The following is a 23061-nucleotide window of genomic DNA, read 5'->3' as shown; positions in this document are numbered from 1 at the left end:
GGGAAAACCTGAACAACTCTTGGAATGTTAATGAAGTCGGGAAAGGAAGGAAAACTCATGGAATGTTAATGTTCCCAAGGCCCAGAGCCCATCATAAAGGAGTGTTAATGAAACAGCTCCCAGCAAACTTGAAGATGCTGACCCAAAAGTCCTTCCTGCCCAGATTACTTCTTTGGCCCACCTGTGCCCCACGCTTCGGGCCTTCCCACCTACATCCCATCACTGAAGGAACTATAAAATGGGGAGACAACCGCACTTCCACGGATTCCACCTCTTGGGTCCCCTTCTTCCTCCAGGAGAAGTCTTTTCTGCTGTCCTTTAATAAACTTCTACTTTCCACTCTGACCTTGCCTCGGCCTTGCCTCTGCGTGCTTCTCTGGTGTTATACTTCAACATTGGGGAAGCAAGGACTCGTCACCCCTGTCAGCAGCGGTAACAGTAACAACCTTCTGAATGTAGTTCTCATTGCTCTAAGACTTTTTTTTTTTAAGTACTTAAATTTTTTTTTTTTTTTTTTAGTTGTAGATAAACACAGTACCTTTATTTTATTTTATTTATTTGTGGTGCTGCAGATGGAATCCAAGGCCTCACACGTGCTAGGTGAGCTCTCTACTGTAGAGTCGCAACCCCAGCCCCAGGCTTTATTATTATTTTTAAAATTTTTTTCTCTCTTCTCCTCTCTCCCCCTCCCTAACAAAATTGGGGAGAGGGTGTTACCTTTTCTTTCCTAGTTAATTGCCCTTGAACACACCCACTACGGAAAGCAGGTGACTGCTGAGGATCTTGGAAGTAAACAACTCCCAAATTAACAAATGAATTCTAACACACTGAGGTCGGGGCATGCCCTGGGCCCCCTACCAGAGCACACCTGGAAAGTAACCCTTGAATTTCCTTTAAAACTCGCTGTTCCTCCTGATCTGGAGAGTCACAGACTTTGGGACAGGAGTCTCCTGTGTTTCTCCTTTGCTAGCAAAGGAACAAATCTTCTTTTTCTCAAAACCGTGTCCTCATTAAATTGGCATTGATTGACACTGGGGACAGGGACCAAGCTTTTGGTTACAGAATGAAATCGGATGAGTGCATTAAGAGTCTGGCAGTTGGAGCAGAGTGTGACAGGACAGCGATGAGTTGATAAGGCAACTGGTTGCACAGTACAGTGTATCTTCCAAATTTCCTAGCAGGGCTAGCAGGGAAAAGACCATGCAGGGCAGCTGAAACCACAGGGAGACGTACCTGACAAACAAGCACCGGGAAGTTGGGGCTCCGTATGTGACCACCTCTCCTGGCCATAATTACATTCCCGTAAGACAACATTGTTTCCAGGTCCTGCAGCACCCCACCAGCTGGCCCTGACCCTACCTCATCCCAGAAATGTCAGAACCCTCAACCACCCTAACCACCAAAATATCAGGACCACCACAGAGAAAGCTTGTGGAGGGCTACTCCAGGGTAATAAGCTGATTAAAGGGGCAGGACATTGAGGAAAACAAGGGGACTCAAATTCCTTAAAAATTCCAACTCTGTGAGCACTCCACCCTCCTCTCCTGGAGGGGGTCCTTGCAGTTCCTATGATGTCCATTAAAGTCAAAAGGAGGGGCTGGGATGGGGCTCCGTGGCAGAGCGCTTGCCTCACACATACCAGGCCCTGGGTTCAATCCTCAGCACCACATAAAAATAAATAAAATAAAGGCATTGTGTCCATCTACCAAAAAAAAAAAAAAAGTAAAAAGGATGACCTGGGCAGTTCTTTCTGGAAGCTTCCTTGGACTCCACCAATAAAGTTGGAGGACAGGAGAGACATATTGTCCCTTTCCTCTCTGACAGGAAACATTCTCTCCTTTGAGAGTGTCCCCTTTCTGAGGAACATGTCTGAAAATTTTCTGACTTGGTCACAAGAATCAGGGTTTGATTTTGTTTAGTTTTAGAGGTGTTGGAGATTGAACCCAGGGCCTTTTGCATGCGAGGCAAGCACTCTACCAACTGAGCTATACCCCAGCCCCAGGAATCATGGCTTTGAAAGGGGGTCTTTGCACTGCCTCAGTTTCCTGGAAGGCCTCAGCCAGGCAAGAATTTCATATAAAATAAGCCATAAGAGGCTGGGGTTGTGGCTCAGAGGTAGAGTGCTTGCCCAGCACTCGAGGCACGGGGTTTGATCCTCAGCCACACATAAAAATGAAATAAAGATGTTGTGTCCACGAAAACCAAAAAAAAAAAAAAAAAAAAAAAAAAAAAAAAAGTAAGCTACTTAGGAGTTGTGCCATAAGCTGGGGTAGGGTCGATCGATCATTTAGCAGGCCAATGTTCTTACGGGAAGTTAAGCAGCTTTGCCTCAGAATCGAAACTTGGGAGCCTCTTGATAAAATGGCAAATCTAATATTGATCTGGTGCCAATGTTGATCTGATGCCAATAAGCACTACAAAAGAATAAAAAGAAGCCAAGTTAGGCTGGGTGTGTATGTCAAAGAAAACCTGTCTTCTTTGGGGCAGGAATTTAAAAATCCCATACAAGGGTCAAATAGACTTATTTATTCAAATCAAGACATGATGTGAAATCTAGGTGCTTTCAAAATAGTCTATGAAGCTTTCCATCTTTATTCTTATTTTATATTTGACACTGGGGATTGAGCCCAGGGGTGCTCTATTACTGACTTACACCCCCAATCCTTTTTATTTTTTGAGACAGGTTCTCCCTAAATTGCCCATGCTGATCTCAAACCTGCAATCCTCCTACCTCAAGTCTCCTGAGTAGCTGGAACTGCAGGCACACACCACCACACCTGTTTGTAACTTGATTTGTTTTGGCAGGGGGCTACTGGAGATTTAACCCAGGGCCACTTTACCATACTGCCTTACATCCCTACCACTTTTTGAGACAGAGTCTCATTAAGTTGCTGAGGGCCTCATTAAATTGCTGAGGCTGGCCTCAAGGATGCCGTCCTCTTGCCTTGAACTACAGGGGAGCACCACCGCACCCGGGTTGCAACTTGATTTTTACATTGATCAATATGTCTTGGGGGGCTGGGGAGGTGGCTCAGGCGGTAGCGGCTCGCCTGGCATGCGTGCGGCCCGGGTTCGATCCTCAGCACCACAGACACACAAAGATGTTGTGTCCGCCGAGAACTAAACAATAAATATTAAAAATTCTCATTCTCTCTCTCTCTCTCCCTCTTAAAAAAAAAATATGTCTTGGAGATCCTTCTGCGTCAGTATTTTGCGCTTCAGTAATATTCCATTATATCAATGTATTGTAATTTATTTAGCCAATCTCCCCCTGGAGGACATTTAGGTTGTCTCCAAAGTTTTGCTATTACTATTAATACTATAATGCATAATGTGTACATAAAAATTTTGCACATATGCACGAATATCACATAAATTCTTGGAAGTGAACTTGTAAGGTCAAAAATATGTCAATTTGTAATTTTGATAGAAACTGCCATTTCCTCCATCAATCAATTTATATTTCTACCAACAATGTTTAAGGGACTACTCTATTTTTGATTCCACAAAGTTAGTGAACGCAGAGCAATTTTCTTTCTCATCTTGTAAACTTGGGCATCTGGTCATAACAGAGCAAGGCCGTTGTTGAAAGTCTCTTCCTTGGTGATGGCCGGCAGCAGCTGCCTAATTCCAGTTTCACTTTCCCCCGTAGTGGGCTGATAGGCAGAACTCTCCTGGCCCTGAATCTCTGAAACTCAGTTCTGTTTTTTTTTTTTTTTTTTTTTAAATATTTCTTAGTTTTCAATGGACCTTTATTTTATTTATTTACATGTGGTGCTGAGAACCGAACCCAGTGCCTCACACGTGTTAGGCAAGTGCTCTCCCTCCAGCTAAGCCACCACCCAACCCCCTCAGTTCTGTTCTGCTGGTTTGCAGAATGGGTAACAGCCCTCACCTCCCAGGGTGGTGAGAAATGAAGTCCTGCATGCGAGGCACTGGGCGCCCGCCTGGCCCCTGCAGCAGGGTTCCTTCATGCCCACACGTGAGCTATACTCCCACCAACGCCCCCAGAGCTCCCTACATCTAAAAGTAGAACACAGCATGTGCTCCCACAAGCCCTGGCAAGCACCTCTCCTCCAACATACTGCCTGCCCTCAGTGTGGTGATCCTTTTCTCCTTGGGCCACATAAGCATGGAACTTAGAGCAGGTAGCTCTCCTGTTGAATGGAAAGAAGAAAGTATCAGAAATGCTCATTTTGTTTTCCCTCACACTTTGACAACTGTTTATAGAGGCCACAGAGATGGCATGGAGTAGCCTAGCTGCTACCTCTTGGGGTGGTAGCATCTTTTGGATCAGAACTGAGGTCCCATTTTATGGATGAGAAAATTGAGGCACAAAGCATCTGCCCAGGCAAGTAGGAAGGGAAGCTGACAATCAAGCTCAGCCATGTGGACAAGAGCGCCAGCACTCTCAGCTACAGCAAACAGCTTTGAGGAAAAAGAGATTTGGGCATTTATCACTTTAGGAATTCTTTCTTATCAGGAGTGGTGGTACATGGCCTGTAATCTCAGAGACTGGGGAGGCTGAGACAGGAGGATCATAGACAACCTCACTAATTTAGCAAGGCTCTAAGCAACTTAGCAAGCCCCTGTCTCAAAATACAAAATAAAAAGGGCTGGGGATGTGTCTCTGTGGTTAAGCACCCTGGGCTCAAGTCCTGGCACACAAAAAAGATAGACTTGAGTACTCCCAGCTAAACATAAATATGCAAGTGTTGAATCCCCATCTTTTAGGATTTCTAGTTAACAAATAAAGATTAAATCATATGTGAAATCAGTAGAAAACAATAAAGTATTGTAAATACTGGAGAGAAAAAAGCCAAAAAGTTAAACTTGTAAGTCTACATAAAGACTCAAGAACCAACTTTCAAGGCCTAATAGCTGCTGGTGATATAAATCAGCTATTGATTTTGTTGATAAATGTACATACACATCTACCTTGACATTAGCTATTAATCAAGGTAGGGTCAGCTTCACACAGCCTGAGTTACAGATAACTCAATGTGTAAGCAATTGTGACACAGAACTTACTATTTCACACTTCAATAATTTTAGTGACCAAACATTAAATGTTTTTAAGAATATCTCCTTGCACACAAAAATGACATACCCTCCATGTAATTTTCAACCAGTATTTGCGTGATTGCCTTCACATCCGGGGGTGATTTTTAGCTCATAGGCAGGGAGGAGGTTTGGTGAGGCCAAAATGCTGTTTGAGCTAATGATATAACTGCTTTTGCACTGCACCAAATCAGTAGTCAGATGTTAAAATAAACTACTACTACTAATCAAATTCCCAGAGTACCCTTGTGTGCAGTAGGAGTGGGTGGGTGTGTGAGCATTCACAGGAGAGAGGACTAAGCTCGCTCTGCAATGTGGACGTGAGGAGGGGCTGGAGGACACACTGTGCTCACCATGGAGAAGGAGCTCCAAGCCAGGATCTGAAGCAGGGGAGTGGGCAGAAGACAGAGGCTGCCAAGCCAGGGTTATCTGAATGTACAGCAGTGTCTGCCAAGTGGTACAGAAATCCCCGGGGAGACAGTAAAGAGAAAAGGCCAAGAGCGAGCGCCGACTGACTTGTATTACATAGCACGCACTTGGAAGGTACACAGATACATAACTAAGGTTACAGTTGTCAGAATTTTAAAACTACATAATTCTTATGCAGTGATTTTTGTGGGCAAGGGCCAAATATGTTGGTATATATTACACACACGCACACACACACACTCGCACAATTTTGGTACTGGGGATTGAACCCAGGGATGCTTTACCACTGATTCATATCCCAGTCCTTTTCTTTTTGAGACAGTGTCTAAGTAGCTAAGGCTGACCTCAAACTTGTGATCCTCCTGCCTCAGCCTCCCAAGTCTCTGGGATAACAGGAGTGCACTGCCACACCTGGCTACTATTGAGATATATCCAAGTGCTTAGATCTGCTGAATCGGTAACAGGGCCATTATTATTTTCAGAAAGCAATATATTTTAGTTCTAAAATTCAGTATCAAATAAATGTTGAAAGGACATTTGTGTGAAACATTAAAGATAACATTCTTAAAAGTTTAAACTTTCAGAGGAATATATTAAGAAAGACCCATTCATCTGCTTCAACAAAATGACTTCTTCATTTTCTTTATACTTTACTTCATATTATAAATTGTGCACTGCCATTAGATGATAATATTAATTTTATTTCCATTACATAAATCCAGGAAGAAACACAGAATGAGATCCAGATATATTACAAGACATTTAGGGAGGTGTGTTTTGTTGCCGGACAGAGAGTTATCTGAAATTAACTTTTGGAATTGAAACAAGAGTTGCTTAAAAGTACTATCCTGGCTCCTTTTTTGTATAGACGGTTTCCGGGTTTTCATTAAAGCATCAATAAATGAACTGAACAAATTCTTTCTTATGAAGTTAACATTCCGGGTGTTCCAAAAAATCATATTCCACACATTCCTCCAGTTGTCTCAAGACCCTTGGGCTCTCGGTGACGGGAAGCTCTGCGAGTGGAGCTGTGGGGGCATCTGCAGGCAGCTGACTCTGGGTTTTAAAAGCACAGTTGAGAGTCCTGAAGAATGGCACCAACTGCCGAACGCTGGGAATGGAGTGCTGGCGCAGAAGAGGAAACTCGCTCCTCATGGTGAGCTCATCCGAGCTGCTGATTTCCTGCAAAACCAAGACCACAAAAATGATGTGGCTTTACTAGGGGAGATGCCCATGAAGCACCTGATGCAGCCACACCTAAGAGATGAGTTCTTCCAGAAAACTCATGCCCAGCTCAGTGACAGGGGCAGGGACTCAAACTGCAGGTCTTCTATTTATTTATTTATTTGGTTATAGGGAATTGAACTCAGGGGCACTCGACCCCTGAGCCACATCCTCAGCTCTATTTTGTATTTTATTTAGGATCTCACTGCAGAGGCTGGCTTTGAACTCCCACCCAAGCTGAGGCCTTCCATTCCTCCCAGTGGGCTCTCCCTCCTCCTGGATGCTAGAGCAACCTGGGGAAGGTGACTTCCATGGGACTGTGCCACCAAGGGAGATGTATCTTAGCCACTGGATGACAGGTAAGAAAACAAGGTGAATTTATAGTCCTTTCAAGTTTCAAAACTTGTATTTTGAAAAACTTACAAGTCATTAAAATCAAGTCACATAGAAGTTACTTTCTCACTACTTAGCCCTTTTCCCATTTAACAAAAAAAATATTATTATTTTTTTTTTTGTACGAGGAATTTTGTTAGAGACACTTTACCACTGAGCCAAATCTCTAGCCCTTTTTACTTTTTATTTTGAGACAGGGTCTCTCTAAGTTGCTTAGGGCTTCACTGAGTTGCTGAGGCTGGCTTTGAACTTGTGATGCTCTTTCCTCAAGTCTCCTGAGCCACCAGGATTACAGGTGTGCACCACTGTGCCTGGCACAAATGTAATTTATTTATTTTTTTTTTTTTAAATAAAGGTATTTTTTTTTAAAGAGAGAGTGAGAGAGGGGGGAGAGAGAGAGAGAGAGAATTTTTTTTAATATTTATTTTTTAGTTCTCGGCAGACACATCATCTTTGTTGGTATGTGGTGCTGAGGATCGAACCCGGGCCGCACGCATGCCAGGCGAGCGCGCTTTTGCTTGAGCCACATCCCCAGCCCCACAAATGTAATTTAAAAAGAAAATATTTACCCCATATTTCAATCTCAGAAGCTCTAGAATCCTAACAGTGTGGGGTTTGCACTCTTGGTGATTCTCCTCTAGATCTGGTAGGAAGGCAGGGCTCTCTGTGTCCACCTCTGGAACAAATGCCCATCTATAACTGGAGAGAAAAACCACAGGTCAGACATGCTGGATCAGAGCCCATGTAAAAATTTTTTAATTTTATTAAGATATAATGTTTGCCTCACCCATTTAATATATACCACTCAATGGCTCTTATGATGTTTGAAAGAATTATACATTTATCAACACGATGAATTCTAGAGTATTTATTACCCCCAAAAAACCCCTGCTCCCCTCGGCTCTCACACCTGGATCTCCTCACCCCTTGGTCCAGGCCGCCCACTGCTCTTCCTGCTGCCCCAGGGCTTTCCTTATTCTGGAGATTCCACAGGAATGGAATCACTTTATGTGTTCCTTACACGGGCTCCTCTCACTTAGAATAAGGTTCATTCACGTGTAGCATGTCTCAGTTTCTTATTTCTTTATGCTGTTGGGTGAGATTTCACTACCATCTGGGCAAGAGTTAGTCTCCACTTTTTGGCTATGATAAATAACACTACTGAGAACTATCTGTTTTTTTTCTTTTTCTTTTTTTTAAATAGATCTTTTTTTGGTGATTTAGGTTCACAGTTAAATCGAGAAATTACAGATTTCCATATATCACTTATCTCCCCTCATACTGAGCCTCCCCTACGACTGACATCCCAAGCCACTGTGGAAATTTGTTACAATTTGTGAAATTTGTGAATCCATATTGATACACCATTATCACACAGCATCCATAGTTTACATTAAAGCTCATTCACTCTTGGTGGTGAGCACTTTATAGGTTTTGACAAACGTGTAATGACACATACCCACCATCACAGTAGTCTATAGTAATGTCCTAAAGACCTGAGCCCACTCCCCTCCTTCAATCAATCCCTAGTAGCCACTGCATTTTTTTTTTTTGTACCAGAGATTGAACCCAGGGGTGCCCAACCACTGAACCACATCCCCAGACCATTTTTATATTTTATTTAGAGACAGGGCCTCAACTGAGTTGCTTAGGGCTTTGCTAAATTGCTGAGGCTGGCTTTGAACTCGAGATCTTCCTGCCTCAACCTCCCCAGCTGCTGGGACTACAGGTGTGTGCCACCGCAATCAGCACCACTGCTCTTCATACTGTCTGTGTAGCCCTGTCTTTTCCAGAATGTCATACAATTTGGAATGATACGGTGTGTGGCCTTTCGGTTTGGCTCTTTCAATTAGTAATACGCACTTAAGAGAACCCACAAATGTTTTAACCACAAGCATTTCTGCAGGACTACTCCTTTGGTGGGGCAGGACAGAGAGCAGTGGCCTCTGGGGCCAGGCATGAAATTAATCCCCGAGCAGCTGTGTCGAGCCTGAGGGAAATGTGCGCCACTGGGCAAAGTGACCCGGACACGGCACATTCTGAATAAAGGCATGCAGATTTAACTACAGATGGACAATAAAATCTATGTGAAGGCAGCGAGGACTACCAGGGGGTGACCCCTGTTCCAGAAGCATCCAACAGCAAAAAATAAAAATGTATGTTCAAGCAAAAACCGCCCAAACTCACAACACGTGCGGGCACACACTGCGCAGAGACACACTCATGAACACCACTGCAGCCAAACTCGTGGAACGTCAGGGCTGTGCGTGGCGTGGCATGGGTTCCCAGCCGGCTCTGGGCCACTGGAAGCTCATACTGGGGCTTCTCGCTACTGCAGGGGCGAGAGCAAGCGAAGCTGAAGGAGAGGAAGGCCCCACTGGGAAGGGCGGCTGGTCTGACTTACATCTGAAACAGCGGCATCTTGTCGGGTGGGAAAGACAGCGCCGTGTCCAAGAACTTGCACGCAGATAAGTACAAGAGGAGCTCACTCGGGGCCATCTCCCCCACCGAGGGCCCGTTTCCATCAGCCACTGAAGCTTTTGTTCTGTTTATTTTGCTGTTTCTATAAATTAGCAGAGACATTTTTGTTATAAATCCCTTCATGTCTATGAGAGTTCATTTCCTTATGAAGAGTTTATTTATTTTATTTTATTTTTTTTTAAAGAGAGAGTGAGAGAGGAGGGGGAGAGAGAGAGAGAGAGAGAGAGAGAGAGAGAGAGAGAGAGAGAGAATTTTTAATATTTATTTTTTAGTTCTCGGTGGACACAACATCTTTGTTGGTATGTGGTGCTGAGGATCGAACCCGGGCAGCACGCATGCCAGGCGAGCGCGCTACCGCTTGAGCCACATCCCCAGCCCCCTTATGAAGAGTTTATAAGGTGAAGTTTTCTTAAGAGATTTTCACACTAGCTGGTCCCTTCACAAGTCCTCTGAGAAGACAGTACTTGGCATTAGACAACCCTCCGTCACACAGGAACATCCCTTAGCCCTGACACACACACACACACACACACACACACACACACACACACACACACACACACACACCTGGTTTCACTTACCTCAGTGACTCGTCTTCCTCTCTCAGATCATCTTCAAGCTGGATGAATGTCTGAATCTTAAAGAGAAAATGTGTATTCAAGTAAATACCGGAAGGAGATTAAATCTACTAAAATTAATATGTCTAGAAGAACTAGCAGGGCTGGGGACACAACTCAGTGGTAGAGTGCTGGCCGAGCGTGTGGCGAGGCCCTGGGTTCCAGCCCCAGCGCCACGGAGGGGGGATCTAGCAAATAATATGGAATGATACAAATCAATTGGCTTAACTGACAGGAGGCACTAAACCAGGATAAAATATTCTCTATTTAACAAGGAGCCGACTAGTACTACCAACCTGATTAACAAGTTTCAGATAAAATAAGATTACACATGGAGTGGCATACTGCGCGGCAATGAAAAGCATCTCAGAAAGCTCCAGCCTGCTCTCAGGACAGACAGTAGGACAGATAGGCGGACTCACCAGTTCAGAGACCATTATTGGCCACAGTGAGGTGAGGTGTTGAGGAGATATCCTTAGCAGCAAAACTCTGAAAAAAAGAAACATCTGAGCAGCAACTGTGGATGTCTGTCCGACTCTGAGATTGTCTGTCAGGCGCTCTACGGAAAGAAGATTTTAAAGATGTCACGCAAAGATGCAGCTTGGGGTTTCTCATTACCCAAAGAAGAAAAAAACAAAACTGCTAACTGCTTTGACATTTTCATGACAGTGCTGGGGGGAGGGTTCTGTGCAACCCGCTGCCTGCAGCCCATTCTGGGAAGTGAGCAGGCCACAGCCCTGAAGGAGGGGAGCCAGATTGCTGTCAACCCCCAGCCACAGCTGAGGAAGGCATGGCCTCTGATAACCTGCGACACTTACATCTCCTCTTCCTCCTCCTTTTTTTTGGTACCAGGAATTGAACCCAGGGAGCTTAATGTCTTGAGCCACATCCCCACATCTTATTTTTCATTTTGAGACAGGGTCTCACTATGTCGCTTAGGGCCTTGCTAAGTTGCTGAGGTTGCCCTCGAACCTGTGATTCTCCTGCCTCAGCCTCCCAAGCTGCTGGGATTACAGGTGTGTGCCACCATGCCCAGCTACATCTTCTTCTAAGGATGAGAATTAGGAGACATGGGAACCAAAGGCAGCCTTGGCTGAGTGACGTAGATGACCTTACAGATTGCCTGGCACACAGCACAACTTGGAGGGGGCGGGGTGGATGGGAAGTGAAGCAAGTGAATAAAATAGATTTATCCAATAAAGTTTGGATTTGGTGACCATGCACAAACTAATTCCTCAAGGGAGAAAAACACCCCAAGCTAAATTCTCCAACCTTTAACATTCTTCCCCACTGAAATAACTGTTTGTAGAATGAGATTTTTAAGGGTTTCTTAGGAGTATAACACTGCTAGAACGAAAAGCTCAATGATGGTCATGCTAGCTAAGATCTGCTGCAGAACATCAGCAACTTCTCTTTTTTTTTTAAAGAGAGAGAGAGAATTTTTTTTTTTTTTAGAGAGGGGGGAGAGAGAGAGAGAGAGAATTTTAATATTTATTTTTTTTTTAGTTTTCGGCGGACACAACATCTTTGTTTGTATGTGGTGCTGAGGATCAAACCCGGGCTGCACGCATGCCAGGCGAGCGCACTACCGCTTGAGCCACATCCCCAGCCCAACAGCACCTTATTTATTTATAAAAAAGTTGTTTTTGGTTTTTTTTTTTTTTTTTTTGGTAGCTGTAGATGGACAGCATGCCCTTATTTTGTTTATTTTTATGTGGTGCTAAGGCTCGAACCCAGTGCCCGACATGTGCTAGGAGAGCTCTTTGCCACTGGGCTACATCCCCAGCTCCTGGAAAAAACAGCACCTTGACCCCCTTTAAAAACTGTTTTCGGCTTATTATAGTTTCTCTTATGATCAATGTAAAATTTAAAAATCTGTATATGTGAGGTGTACGTGATGTCCCCAGGCTCCCAGTGAGACACAGGGTGATCAACATAGTCCAGCAAACCAACAGCAGCGCCATCTTGGAGCATCACTTTTCTTTTTTTGTTGCAAGGCTACCTAATACCTTTACCTCATGGGTGTGCTCCTGGTTAACTGCCAGGATGTAACGTGCTATTATTAACTCAGTCCTCATGCTGTGCATCCAGTGGCTTTGTACAGTGGAATTTATGTCTCCCCATTTCTCTCCATCAGTGTAAGATTTATGTCACTCTGAGCCAAGATGGGTGCTCAGCTCTCCACTCCATGCACATCAATCTCTTTCACTGCTATCTGATGGTGCTATAAATCAGGGTGAAAGAACCTAACGAGAAATGTTAGAAGTCTGCCGTCCCTGCCCTTTTTGGTTGGGCTAAGCTATCCACCAGGAAGTGCTATCCCTCCTTAGAGGCAGACGTGGTCACTGTTCCATGGAGCATCTTGAGGCCAGCCAAGTGTCCCAAGACTCGGTCAGAGACTGCTGTGAATGCACTCCAGCCCCTCACACTGCTGGGCCTACCCAGGCACAGTGCTGGGGACAAGGACAATAAGTAGGAAAGAGCTTTGTAAACAGCTAATCAAAATAGAGAATAGGGGAAAAGTATATTATTTTAAGCCAGTACTTTTTTTTAGAAATGTAGCACTTGAGTGGGTGTAGTTTATTGGGAGATTGCTTGCCTAGTAGTGAAAGGCCCTGGGTTCCATTCCTAGCATTGGCAACAAAAAAGAGAGAAAGAAATGTACTTGTTTACAAATTCTTTTCTTTCCCCCAAGAGCTCCCAAACCACCTTCTATTTAAGTCAGCAATATGCTGACTTTATTACATATGAAAAAATAAATCAGTATATTTGAGGATTTGGGGCTGGGGCTCAGTGGTAGAGCACCTGCCTAATGTGTGTGAGGCCCCATGTTCAAACCTCAGAAGCAGTAAATAAATATCGTTATATTATAATCATATTTTAATGTTATTACTATGTTAACATCATATTTTTAGTATTATTAGGGATCATCAGTGTAATAGCGATATAAAATGTACATGCTAGTACACAGCCCCCAATTCTGTCCCTCAGTGGAATGATTTCTCAGAATTGTTTGGATGGACACATCTGCACACCACAGCTTGAGAAAGGCTGCTTGCTGGCTACTCTTTTTTTCATTCTAGCCTCTATGCAGCTGGAAGCATCTCTGTAGCTCTCTGGGCCTCACTCATGTCTTACCCAAGATGTGGGAGAGGGAAGGAGCTGGTGTTTGCTCTCAGACCAAAAGGAAAACAAGGTACATGCCCAACACATTCTTCATTTCCTACTGGCTCCTCTATCGATAAAGGAGACTCAGCGTTCCCATTGAGACTACTGTCCCCTGGCCAGGTTTGTAAAGCACATCCAGAAGCTGCATGTCAACTGTGGGAAACCTGACGCCCATGGTTTTCACCCCTGCATATTCTGTAGGCATGCAACCAAGTTCAGCTCTGATCTGCTTCCAGCCAAAATCAATGGAGGGCTGCCCTCGTCCTCACTGGCATTCCTGGTCTCCCTCTGATCAGATCAACCTCTTGGTAATTCATGTAAGGCATGCCATTTGCATCTGTCAATATTCAAATATCTGCTTTCATGTATCTTACGTGTTCAAGATATTATGAGGTGAAGATTTTAATGTGCATTACATGTTGAAGTTACATCATCTGAAGCATAAAGATACTTTATTATTGCAAATATAAATTATTATAATTAATAGTCATAAAAGTTGTTAATATTTTATATTAAAACAATTAAGACCTTCCAACAGTTAGAAGCTTGAAGTAGACTGATATTAAGAATCATATTGGGCTGGGGATGTGGCTCAAGCGGTAGCGCGCTCGCCTGGCATGCGTGCGGCCCGGGTTCGATCCTCAGCACCACATACCAACAAAGATGTTGTGTCCGCCGAGAACTAAAAAATAAATATTAAAAAAATTCTCTCACTCTCTCTCCTCTCTCACTCTCTCTTTTTTTTTTTTTTAAAAAAAAAAAGAATCATATTGCTGAGCATAGTGGTGTTCGCCTATAATCTCAGCAACTTGGGAGACAGAGACAGGAGGATCCCAAGTTCGGGGCAAGCTTCAGCAACTTAGGAAAGGCCCTAAGCAACCTGCCAAGACTCTGGCTCAAAATAAAAAATAAGAAGGACTGGGGATGTGGCTCAAGTGGTTAAGCTCCCCTGGGTTCAATTCTTAGTTCCAAAAACAAAGGAGTCAATCCTGATGACTTCAGGAAAAGCACAAATGAGACGACAGATGTTGAAGAGCACACACATTGAGCTGACACGTTTATAAGCAAAAAAATTTTTAAAGATCAGAGCAAAAGACACATCGTGTTTCTACCTAAAAACAATCCAAATGCCCTTCCATTGGTGAGGGAGTAAATAAACTACAGAGTAAAATCTCCTAGAAAAAAACATTAGCTACTAATAAATGCAATGATGTGGATTACTCTCAGATATATTATGCAAAGAGAAAGAAGCCAGACTCCAAGGCTATACGCCATGTGATCACATGTGAATGACATCAGGAAGCAGACTGGTGGCCCCAGGGGCTATGGGGAGGGGCTCACTCTTAAGGGCACAAAAGCTGGGTGCTGTGGCACATGCCTAGGATCCCAACTAACTGGGAGGCTGAGGCAGGAGGACTGCAGGTTCAAGGGCAGCCAAAGCAACTTATGGAGACCCAAAATAAAGTAAAATCGGTTGGGGGTGTAGCTTAGTGGTGGAGACTCTTTCATGAAGCCCTAGTTCAATCACCAGTACTGCAAAAAAAAAAAAAAAAAAAAAAAAGAGGAGAGGCATGAGGGAACAATGAGGTGGAACGTTCTATACCTTGACTGTGGTGATGTCTATATGCATGGGCTTATCAAAATCCCAGAACTGTATAACTAAGGGGTGACATGAACTACATGTAAATTATACCTTCATGAATCTGATCAAAAGAAAAAAAGATTTATTCTATGATTTTATTTGTAGAATTGTTCATTATGGTAGCCTTTATAACATGAAACAACAAAATCCTTGTACTAATTTTATTTGATTCTATTTAGGCCATGAGTCTTAAGAAAAATAAATTCCTGTTTGGGAATTTTTTTCATATCTTGGAGGAGGGTGAATTAAAAGCAGAGTATCCACTTTGCCACCTGTTTTGGTTTGGATCTGGAAAGTCACCCAATGGCCTGGTCCCAATGCAGCAAGGTTCAGAAGCGGGGATTTTGGGAAGTGACCGAATCATGAGGCTTGGACCCCATCAGGGGATTAATTCCCCGAGAGCTGAAGGGACAACTGGGAGTGAAGGAAGCTGTAGGCGGTGGAAGTCACTGGAAGGGCCTACCTTGTCTCTCTCTCTCTCTCTCTCTGCTTCCTGGCTATTATGGGGTGAGCAGCTTTCCTCTACCACACGCCTCTGCCATGATGCTCTGCCTCACCTCGGGGCCAAAGCAATGGAGGCGGCCGAGCATGGGCTGGAACTGTGAGTGAAAGCAGACCTCCCCTCCCTGGAACTGCTTTCCTCAGTATCTGTCACTGCAATGGAAAGGTGACTAACACACCCCTTTAACGTTTTAAAGAAGGAAAAGAGCCCTCAAACTCATGGACGATATCTGTGACAGTTAATTTTTTTTATGCAGACAAAAAATTTATATGAAGGAAAAAAGGGCCTTTACCAGCCCGTGTTCAAAGTGCTGATTGAGGGAGTTCTATCAACATGAAGCACAGTGGCTGTGGGAAGAGGCTAGCAGGAGACTGGTGTGAAGACAGTAAACAGTCAGACTTCTAGGTCTGAAGGTCTGTCCTATCCAACACACTGAAATTCAATTGCCAATGTAATGCTATTAAGAGGTAATTAGGCCACTAGGGCTCCACCCTCACAGGTGGGATAATCGGTGCCATTATAAAATAAGGAGTTTGACCTCCCTCTTGCTCTCCTGTCCTTCTGCCTTCCACCATGAGATGAAGCAGGAAGAAGACCATCATCAGAGAAATTGATGAGCCCGTTAATTTCCCAGCTTCCAGAGCTGTGAGCCAGTACATTTCTGTTCATTATAAATTACCTAGTCTCAGTAATCTGTTCTAGTAACTAAAGACAGACTAACACAGCCATCTTACCTTGTATCAATGGAAGGTAAAGGTGGTACTGATCAAGTTCTCCACTGAAGACAGCAAAAGCCTGGCGCTTTAACAGCATGGCTTTCTGCTCAAAACTTGAGAACAGTTTTAAAGAACTGCTCTGCATGTCTGGAACAAATATATAGCAGATAGATTGATTACACTTGGTAAGAAAACCACAGACAGAGGTTAAGTGAAATTGAGTCCAGTGCAATTCCCATTTTCCCCATTGAAAAATCATGACCATGATTAAGTGAGAGTGTGTGATAATTATTTTCATGTATTATTAAAAATACTCATTTCATTAATGATATATAATGACAGGGCAGTAGAAGAGGATCTGAGGTATAGAAAAGTACTCCTGTTATGGAAAACAAATTACTTTTGACACAAAGGTGTGAACCTGGCTGCTTTCAGCAGTATTTCTCCACAATAAAGTTGTAAAAAAGGCGTCATGAGGCCGGACACAGGCTGGGCACAGTGGCGCACACCTGGAATCCCAGTTCAAGGTCAGTCTCAGCAACTTAGTGAGACCCTGTCTCAAAATAAAAAAAAAAAGGGCTGAGGGGGTATAGCTCTGTGACTGAGCACCCCTGAGTTCAATCCTGAGCACTGAAGGAAAAAAAAAAAAAAGGGTTGTCCAGGCCTCCTAGTAAACAGAGGGAACGGGAGGACACAGTCACGTAGTCCTGACAGTTGGCACATCTCATCACAGTTTAAGGCTCAGCACAGAAAAGGTTTGGGAGGGGTTCTGAAATGCATGGTAAGAGCCAGTTAGGCTGGCCTTGGTCCTTAAAGTGTGGCAAGGAACACACAACTTACTCATTAGGTCCTTAAACATGGTTTTCTCATGAGTCAGAAGATGGTCAATAATGGACTTCCAACTGGATATTAAAAAAAGCAATATTAATTAAATTTGTAATGTTTGATAATAAAATTAAAAGCATCAAGAAAATAGCCTACTTTTAAAATAAGATCTGTTAAAAAAAAAAAACAAAACTGTTCTCTGAAGAGGCTGTTACACAAATACATAAGCTGTTGTATGAGGAAAGGATAAACCTTAGCATTTCTTGTCTTTATTTAAAAACCTTTCTTTATGACCCTAGCATCAGGAAGAAGGATGCTCTGCCCAGCTGGCCACGAAGCCCACTCACACTGCCAGGGTGCTCTGGTTTCCCAAGGGTGCTCTTCAACATACCTATACCAGGCGATGCTCCAAGTTTTGTGGAGGGAAGGTGGTGGGTGGTGAAGACAAATACCACCCTTGGCTCTTACTTCCAAAGGGCTAATCTGGGCTACCCAGCAGAGCAAAAAGCTTATGGCCAGCCCTTTCCATATATCCTATTTGCAGACTCAGCCAATCATGGATTGAAAATACTCAGGAAAAAGATTGTGTTTGTATTGGACATGTGCAGACTTTGTTATTATTCCCTAAACAATACAGTAAAACAAGTATATACATAGCATTGACATTCTGTTAGGTGTTAAAAGTCACTTGGGGATGATTTACAGTACAAGGAGAATGTGTGTAGGTTCTATGCAAATCTAGTGCATTTTATATAAGATACCTGAGCATCCGTGGATCTGGGAACCCACAGGGACAGAGGCTCCAAGCAGCCTTCTGGTGGCAGAACAAACATTTAGGGCACACAAAAAGGCTGTCCCAGGCATTTTTGGTGGGCACACTTGTACGACCAGCTACTTGAGAGGCCAAGGCAGGAGGATTGCATATTTGTGACCAGCCTGGGCAATCTAACAAAACTGTGTCTCAAAATTAAAAAAAAAACAAAAACAAAAACAAAACAAAAAACGGGGGTGAGGGCTGGCGTTGTGGCTCAGTGGTAGAGCGCTCACCTAGCATGTGTGAGGCACTGGGTTAGATCTTCAGCATCACATAAAAATAAATAAATAAAGGTATTGTATCCAACTACAACTAAAATAAATAAACACACACACACAAATTAAAAAAAGAAAGAAAAGAAGAGAAAAAGGGTGTGGTATGGTGAAGTAACCCTGTTATCTCAGCAACTTGAGAGGCCAAGGCAAGAGGATCACAAGTTTGAGGCCATCCTCAGCAATTTAGCGAGATCCTAAGCAGCTTAGTGAGATCCTGCCTCAAAATAAAAAATAAAAGGGCTGGGGATGTGGCTGAGTGGTAGAGCTACATCCCTGGGTTCAATTCCTAACACTGCCAAACAAACAAAAAACTCTGCCCCCATCTGCACTGTCTCTCCCCACACTCCCTTGTCTTTAAAAAAGGCCCATTCAGCAAGCCAGGGGAGCCACTGAGTGGGTTCCTTGATTTCCAGGGAAAAGGCACAGGAAGCACATCTTGCATCTGTGTCTCAGGTGATCTCTAATGGCAATGTGGGGCTTGGCCCACTGCAAGATCTCAGTATGAACTTGGGGTGTATGAGCTGAAAAATGGGGTCAAGATACCACCTGCATCACAGTGGGCTCTGCCACCTCAATGCTGGCCAAATATTCCATGATGATGATAAAGCAGCATATCCGGGCACAGTGGCACAAGCCTGTGGTCCCAGCTACTTGGGAGGCTGAGGCAGGAGGGTCAGGAGTTTGAGATCAGCCTGGGCAGCACATCAAGATCCTATCTCAAACCCACAAACAAACAAAAAACTCAAAGCAACACTGGACCAAGTGTCCCTAGAACACCTACAACCCTATATTATGCTCTTCAGGAATAATGCACTAACTCTCTCTCTTTTTTTTCCTATGCTAGGGATCAAACTCAGGGTCGTGCATTCTAGGTGGACACTCTGCCTCTGAGCCATACCCCAGCCTATGCACTCTTCATTTAGCAAAATTATTCTTTTGATGAAAAAGGCACCTTTGTATCCTAAGAGATTCTGAGTGCCTTTCTGGTGAAGGCCTGGCTGACTACGAGCCTGTGACATGTGTCCTATGATCGGAGTCGATGCTAAGGGTCTGCTTCCATCTCCACAGTGATAACTACTGAACCACAACCCTGAGGTCCAGAGTGTGCTGTCCAGGGCAGCGTTTCTTACTGAACACAAGAAGTATCCATCTGAAAGAAAGCAGGGTCCAGAAACAGCTCCAGCACGTCCTTCTTCCAGGCGCGTTTCGTGTAGGCGTAGCCGCTCAGGGAGCTGAGCAGCTGGGCGCTGGCCCGGAAGCTTGGAGCGTTGTAGGCGCTAAACAGGGATGGGAAGAGCAGCAGTCAAGGTCAAGAAAACCCCTAGATTCTTCTTCAAAACACATTCTGCATCTGGGGGGATGAAAGGGAGGAGACAGCCTCACCTGTGGTTGCGTAAGTAGGGAAAGACATAATAGAGCAAGCGGGAGATTAAGGGCACGGCCTTCTCTTTCTCGTCACTGCGGTAAACCATGTCCAGCAGAGAAGCCAGAACCTAGAAGGACCAGAAGGTAAGAAAACAGAAACAAATATCCTCAGGAGAAAAGCCCACGCTGTAGCTGGAGGCCTGCTGTGGTCTGGATGAGGCAGCTCCTCTCAAGGCTCTGTGGGTAAAGGCAGATCACCAGCCTGGGGCACTGTTGGGAGGTGGTGGGACCTTAGTGGAGGAAGTTAGGTCACTGAGGACAGGTCCTTGAAAGGGATACTGGGGTCATGGCCCCTCCTCTTGGTACTTCCTGGCCACCAGAGGAGGGCAGTTTTGCTCCACCACACCCTCTTTACCATGGTATTCTGCCTCACTACACGCCCTAAAGCTTCTGAAATTGTGAGCCCAAAGAGACCTTTCTTCATTTTGACTTGATTTTCTCAGGTACTTTGTCATAGCAAAAGGAAGCTGACAAACAAGGTCCTCACTGACTTTGGAGCTCACCTGGGAGGGTGAGCCCACACTCGCTGGCACCTGAGAATAAACACATGCCTTTTCGATAATTCAGGATGGCAAGCATTTCCACAAGGGACCACACTCAGGTGTGTATTTACCTCTGCCAGGAGAGAGAGGGCTTGCACACTGTAAACCGAGGGGGCAGACGCGGACACCATTGCTGAAGCCGCAGCAGCATCTGCTGACAGAAAGGCATTTGTGTTTAACTATGAGGGTCGGGTCACCATTTACTGCCCCTAAAACACCACATGAACCTGAGCCATGAGCTTCTGTCTTTCTTATTGACTGGGTTTAACAAAGACATTCTTCTCGGTTAACACTGAATTTCATCAACTAAGAATGGAGATATTTGGACAAAATAAATTAGCACCAACTCACCCTTTCCCTCCTCATTTCTATTCTTGTCATTATTTTTCAAACTTCAATATCCCCTTGGGTGATCCATCTAACATTCTGGTCCCTATGTGCCTTGACCTCTTCCAAAAATCTGTGACTGTGCTCCAGCCCAGACACTAAATGTGTTTGTCATATCCCTGAGCTCACATATTTCACAGCCTCCATTTCCAGCTGTGAACACCCATAGGGGATTTTCCTAAGTCCCTGTGTGGCCTCCACTCCTCTACTCTGCACTAGGCCCTTGTCTCTGCCCTACCTGGCAAACACGTGTACCTCTCTTGATTCTCTCTCCTCTGAAGAAATCACCTAAAAAACTCAACGCTGGCTAACCCCAACCATCTACAGCTATGACTAGAATGTGGTTTGGCCTGTGGGGCCTTTCAGAAATGATTAGGTTAAGAGGGAAAAATGCCTTTTTTGCAGGATGGGGTTAGTTCTTGTGGGTCTGGATCAGTTATCAGAGAGTGGGTTGCTAAACAGTGAGGCCGCCACTACTGTCGTTGATTCTTCTGCACATGCCTGCTAGCCCTTGACCTTTCTCCTGTTATGACAGAACACAAAGGCCTCACTAGAAGCCAAGCAGATGGCAGCACCAAGATTCTGGGACATTCTAGCCTTCAGAACCACAAGCCAAAACAAACTTTTGACTTGCAATCCTCCTGTCTCAGCCTCCTGAGCTGCTGGGATTACAGGAGTGCGCCATCGCTCCGGTCAAAATAAACCTCTTTATATATTTCAAAAGGGACCTGATGCAAGCAGACCGTCTTGTCACATGTTCCTTGGTGGTGTGCTGGCTTTTCTCTCTCCGATACAATTCTTTTACATCCTCCCTCAACACCGACTCCCACTGATAACCTCTCACCCCATATTTCTTCTCTTTTTAAAAATTTCTTTTATTTTAAAAAAAATATCTAAATAAAGATATTATGTGGTGTTGGGGATTGAACCCAGGGCCTTGCCCGTGACAGGCGAGTGCTCTACTGCTGAGCCAACCCCAGCCCCTTTCATCCCATATTTCATTGAAAAAATTAAGGCAATCAAAGGTCACCCCTTCATTTTACCACTAAGAAATTATTAACCCCAGTGTTTACATTTATGTTCTCTGTCTCATCTCCTATTTTAATAGACAGCTTTCTGGTTCTTATCAAAGAACAATAAGCCCATTTATGATCTCAATTCTGTCCCAACAGTGGTGAAGAACTCTGCTCTCAATTCTCCTCTCCCTCTCTTGCATTAAGAGGAACTACCACATCATTCCATTGCCATGCACGCAGGCCCTGAAACACTCCAGCGTAAAAGCAAAGCATAAGAATAAGCATCTTTGGTCCTTAGTTCTAACTGGTTATTGCCCTACTAGTTAAGCTTCAAGGATTCTCTCCATCCACTGTCTCTACTCCTACCCCAACCCCCGCTTCACCTACTCCATTGAGTGTTCCCCCTCGTCATCCCAACCACATCCCCACGGCTTCGTACTGTCCAGTCCAGCAGGTCCTGTCCTCCCCTAACCACTTCTACTCCTGGAATCTCTTCTGTGCTCTCTCAGCTTTCCTCCCCACCCCATGACTGCCTCTTCACCTTTTGCTGGATGCTTCTCTTTTTTATATATCTTAGCTTTAACCCATGTAAGACCAAGCTCAATGTCCCTTTCCAACCCAATGATCTCCTCCTTCGGTCTTTTCTACCTCAATAAACTACTTAAGCCCCAAACCTAAGTCATCCTCGATTGCACTCAATCCCCAATCCTCCTGCTGGCCTGAATTTAAACCACTGCTCGCCCTGCCTCCCAGCCAACAGCATCTCTTTCCCAAATGACTGTGAAATCCTTTAGGCTAGACTTCTGGCTTCCACTGGCTCAGGACACTCTATCACTCGGACAGCCTAGGTGATATTTTCTTTCTTTTTTTGGTACTGAGGATTGAACTCAGGGTGCACTTAACCATTGAGCCACATCCCCAACGACCCCCCCCACACACACTTTTTTCTTTCTTTTTTTTTTTTTAGAGACAAGGTCTCACTGAATTGTTTAGGGCCTCAATAAATTGCTGAGGCTGGCTTTGAACTCAACAGTTCTCTTGCCTCAGCCTCCCAAGCCGCTGGGATTACAGGCGTGCGCCACTGTACCCGGTATTTCTAAGAATTTTTTTAAAGCCAGGTAATCATATTACACAACACTGTCTCAAGGTTACATTTAATTGTTGCACAAAAGCCAGGCCCAGCAATACTTGATGCAACCAAGTTGCCAGAGCCCCAGGGGTGGGTGGAAGCGTCCTCACGCCTAGGCAGAAATGCCCAGCAGGGCAGCCAGGGAGGAGGGTGCACTCCTCCCCTACCACCCCCAGTCATAGCGCAGAAAGCACAACTGCTGGTTATCGCTCGCCAAGGGTAGTACTCAGAGTATCTTCATTACAGGATTAGGTGCAACTACTTCTTAGGCAGACCACAGGGCCAGCTATCTAGCAAATATGGCACAAGTAATGGTGTGGTATCAAAATCCGCCCAGCGCTCTGCCCTTCCTCCTTTTGGGAAGAGAACCAACTTTTGGGTGAGAGCCCACATCACGTGGCTTCTGCCCTTCCTC

The 23061-nt window shown here is 44.5% G+C and overlaps 1 protein-coding gene across 3 annotated transcripts in view; it reads right to left on the bottom strand.

Annotated features, from left to right (window-relative positions):
- Positions 1-6153: 6153 nt before the first annotated feature.
- The window catches only part of DOP1B (DOP1 leucine zipper like protein B), a gene marked incomplete at its 5' end in the record, with an annotated part of 103197 nt that continues 86289 nt past the window's right edge, over positions 6154-23061 (bottom strand). The window contains 10 exons of one of the 3 annotated variants that reach the window (XM_081302373.1): positions 6154-6672; positions 7677-7806; positions 9512-9670; positions 10170-10225; positions 10628-10764; positions 16252-16380; positions 17074-17135; positions 19278-19424; positions 19531-19640; positions 20186-20268. In XM_081302373.1, coding sequence (XP_081158499.1) covers positions 6421-6672; positions 7677-7806; positions 9512-9670; positions 10170-10225; positions 10628-10764; positions 16252-16380; positions 17074-17135; positions 19278-19424; positions 19531-19640; positions 20186-20268 — 1265 coding nt within the window. In that variant the 3' untranslated portion in view covers positions 6154-6420. Of the gene's footprint in view, positions 6673-7676; positions 7807-9511; positions 9671-10169; positions 10226-10627; positions 10765-16251; positions 16381-17073; positions 17136-19277; positions 19425-19530; positions 19641-20185; positions 20269-23061 lie in introns of those variants that run through there. The other 2 variants (XM_081302374.1, XR_014023091.1) reach the window with 2 other exon arrangements.

Source organism: Spermophilus citellus (assembly GCF_964194105.1).
Source record: "Spermophilus citellus genome assembly, chromosome: 7".
Classification (NCBI taxonomy): domain Eukaryota; kingdom Metazoa; phylum Chordata; class Mammalia; order Rodentia; family Sciuridae; genus Spermophilus; species Spermophilus citellus.
Note: the sequence above shows the minus strand (reverse complement) of the source record. Positions and strands in the feature narration are given on the sequence as shown.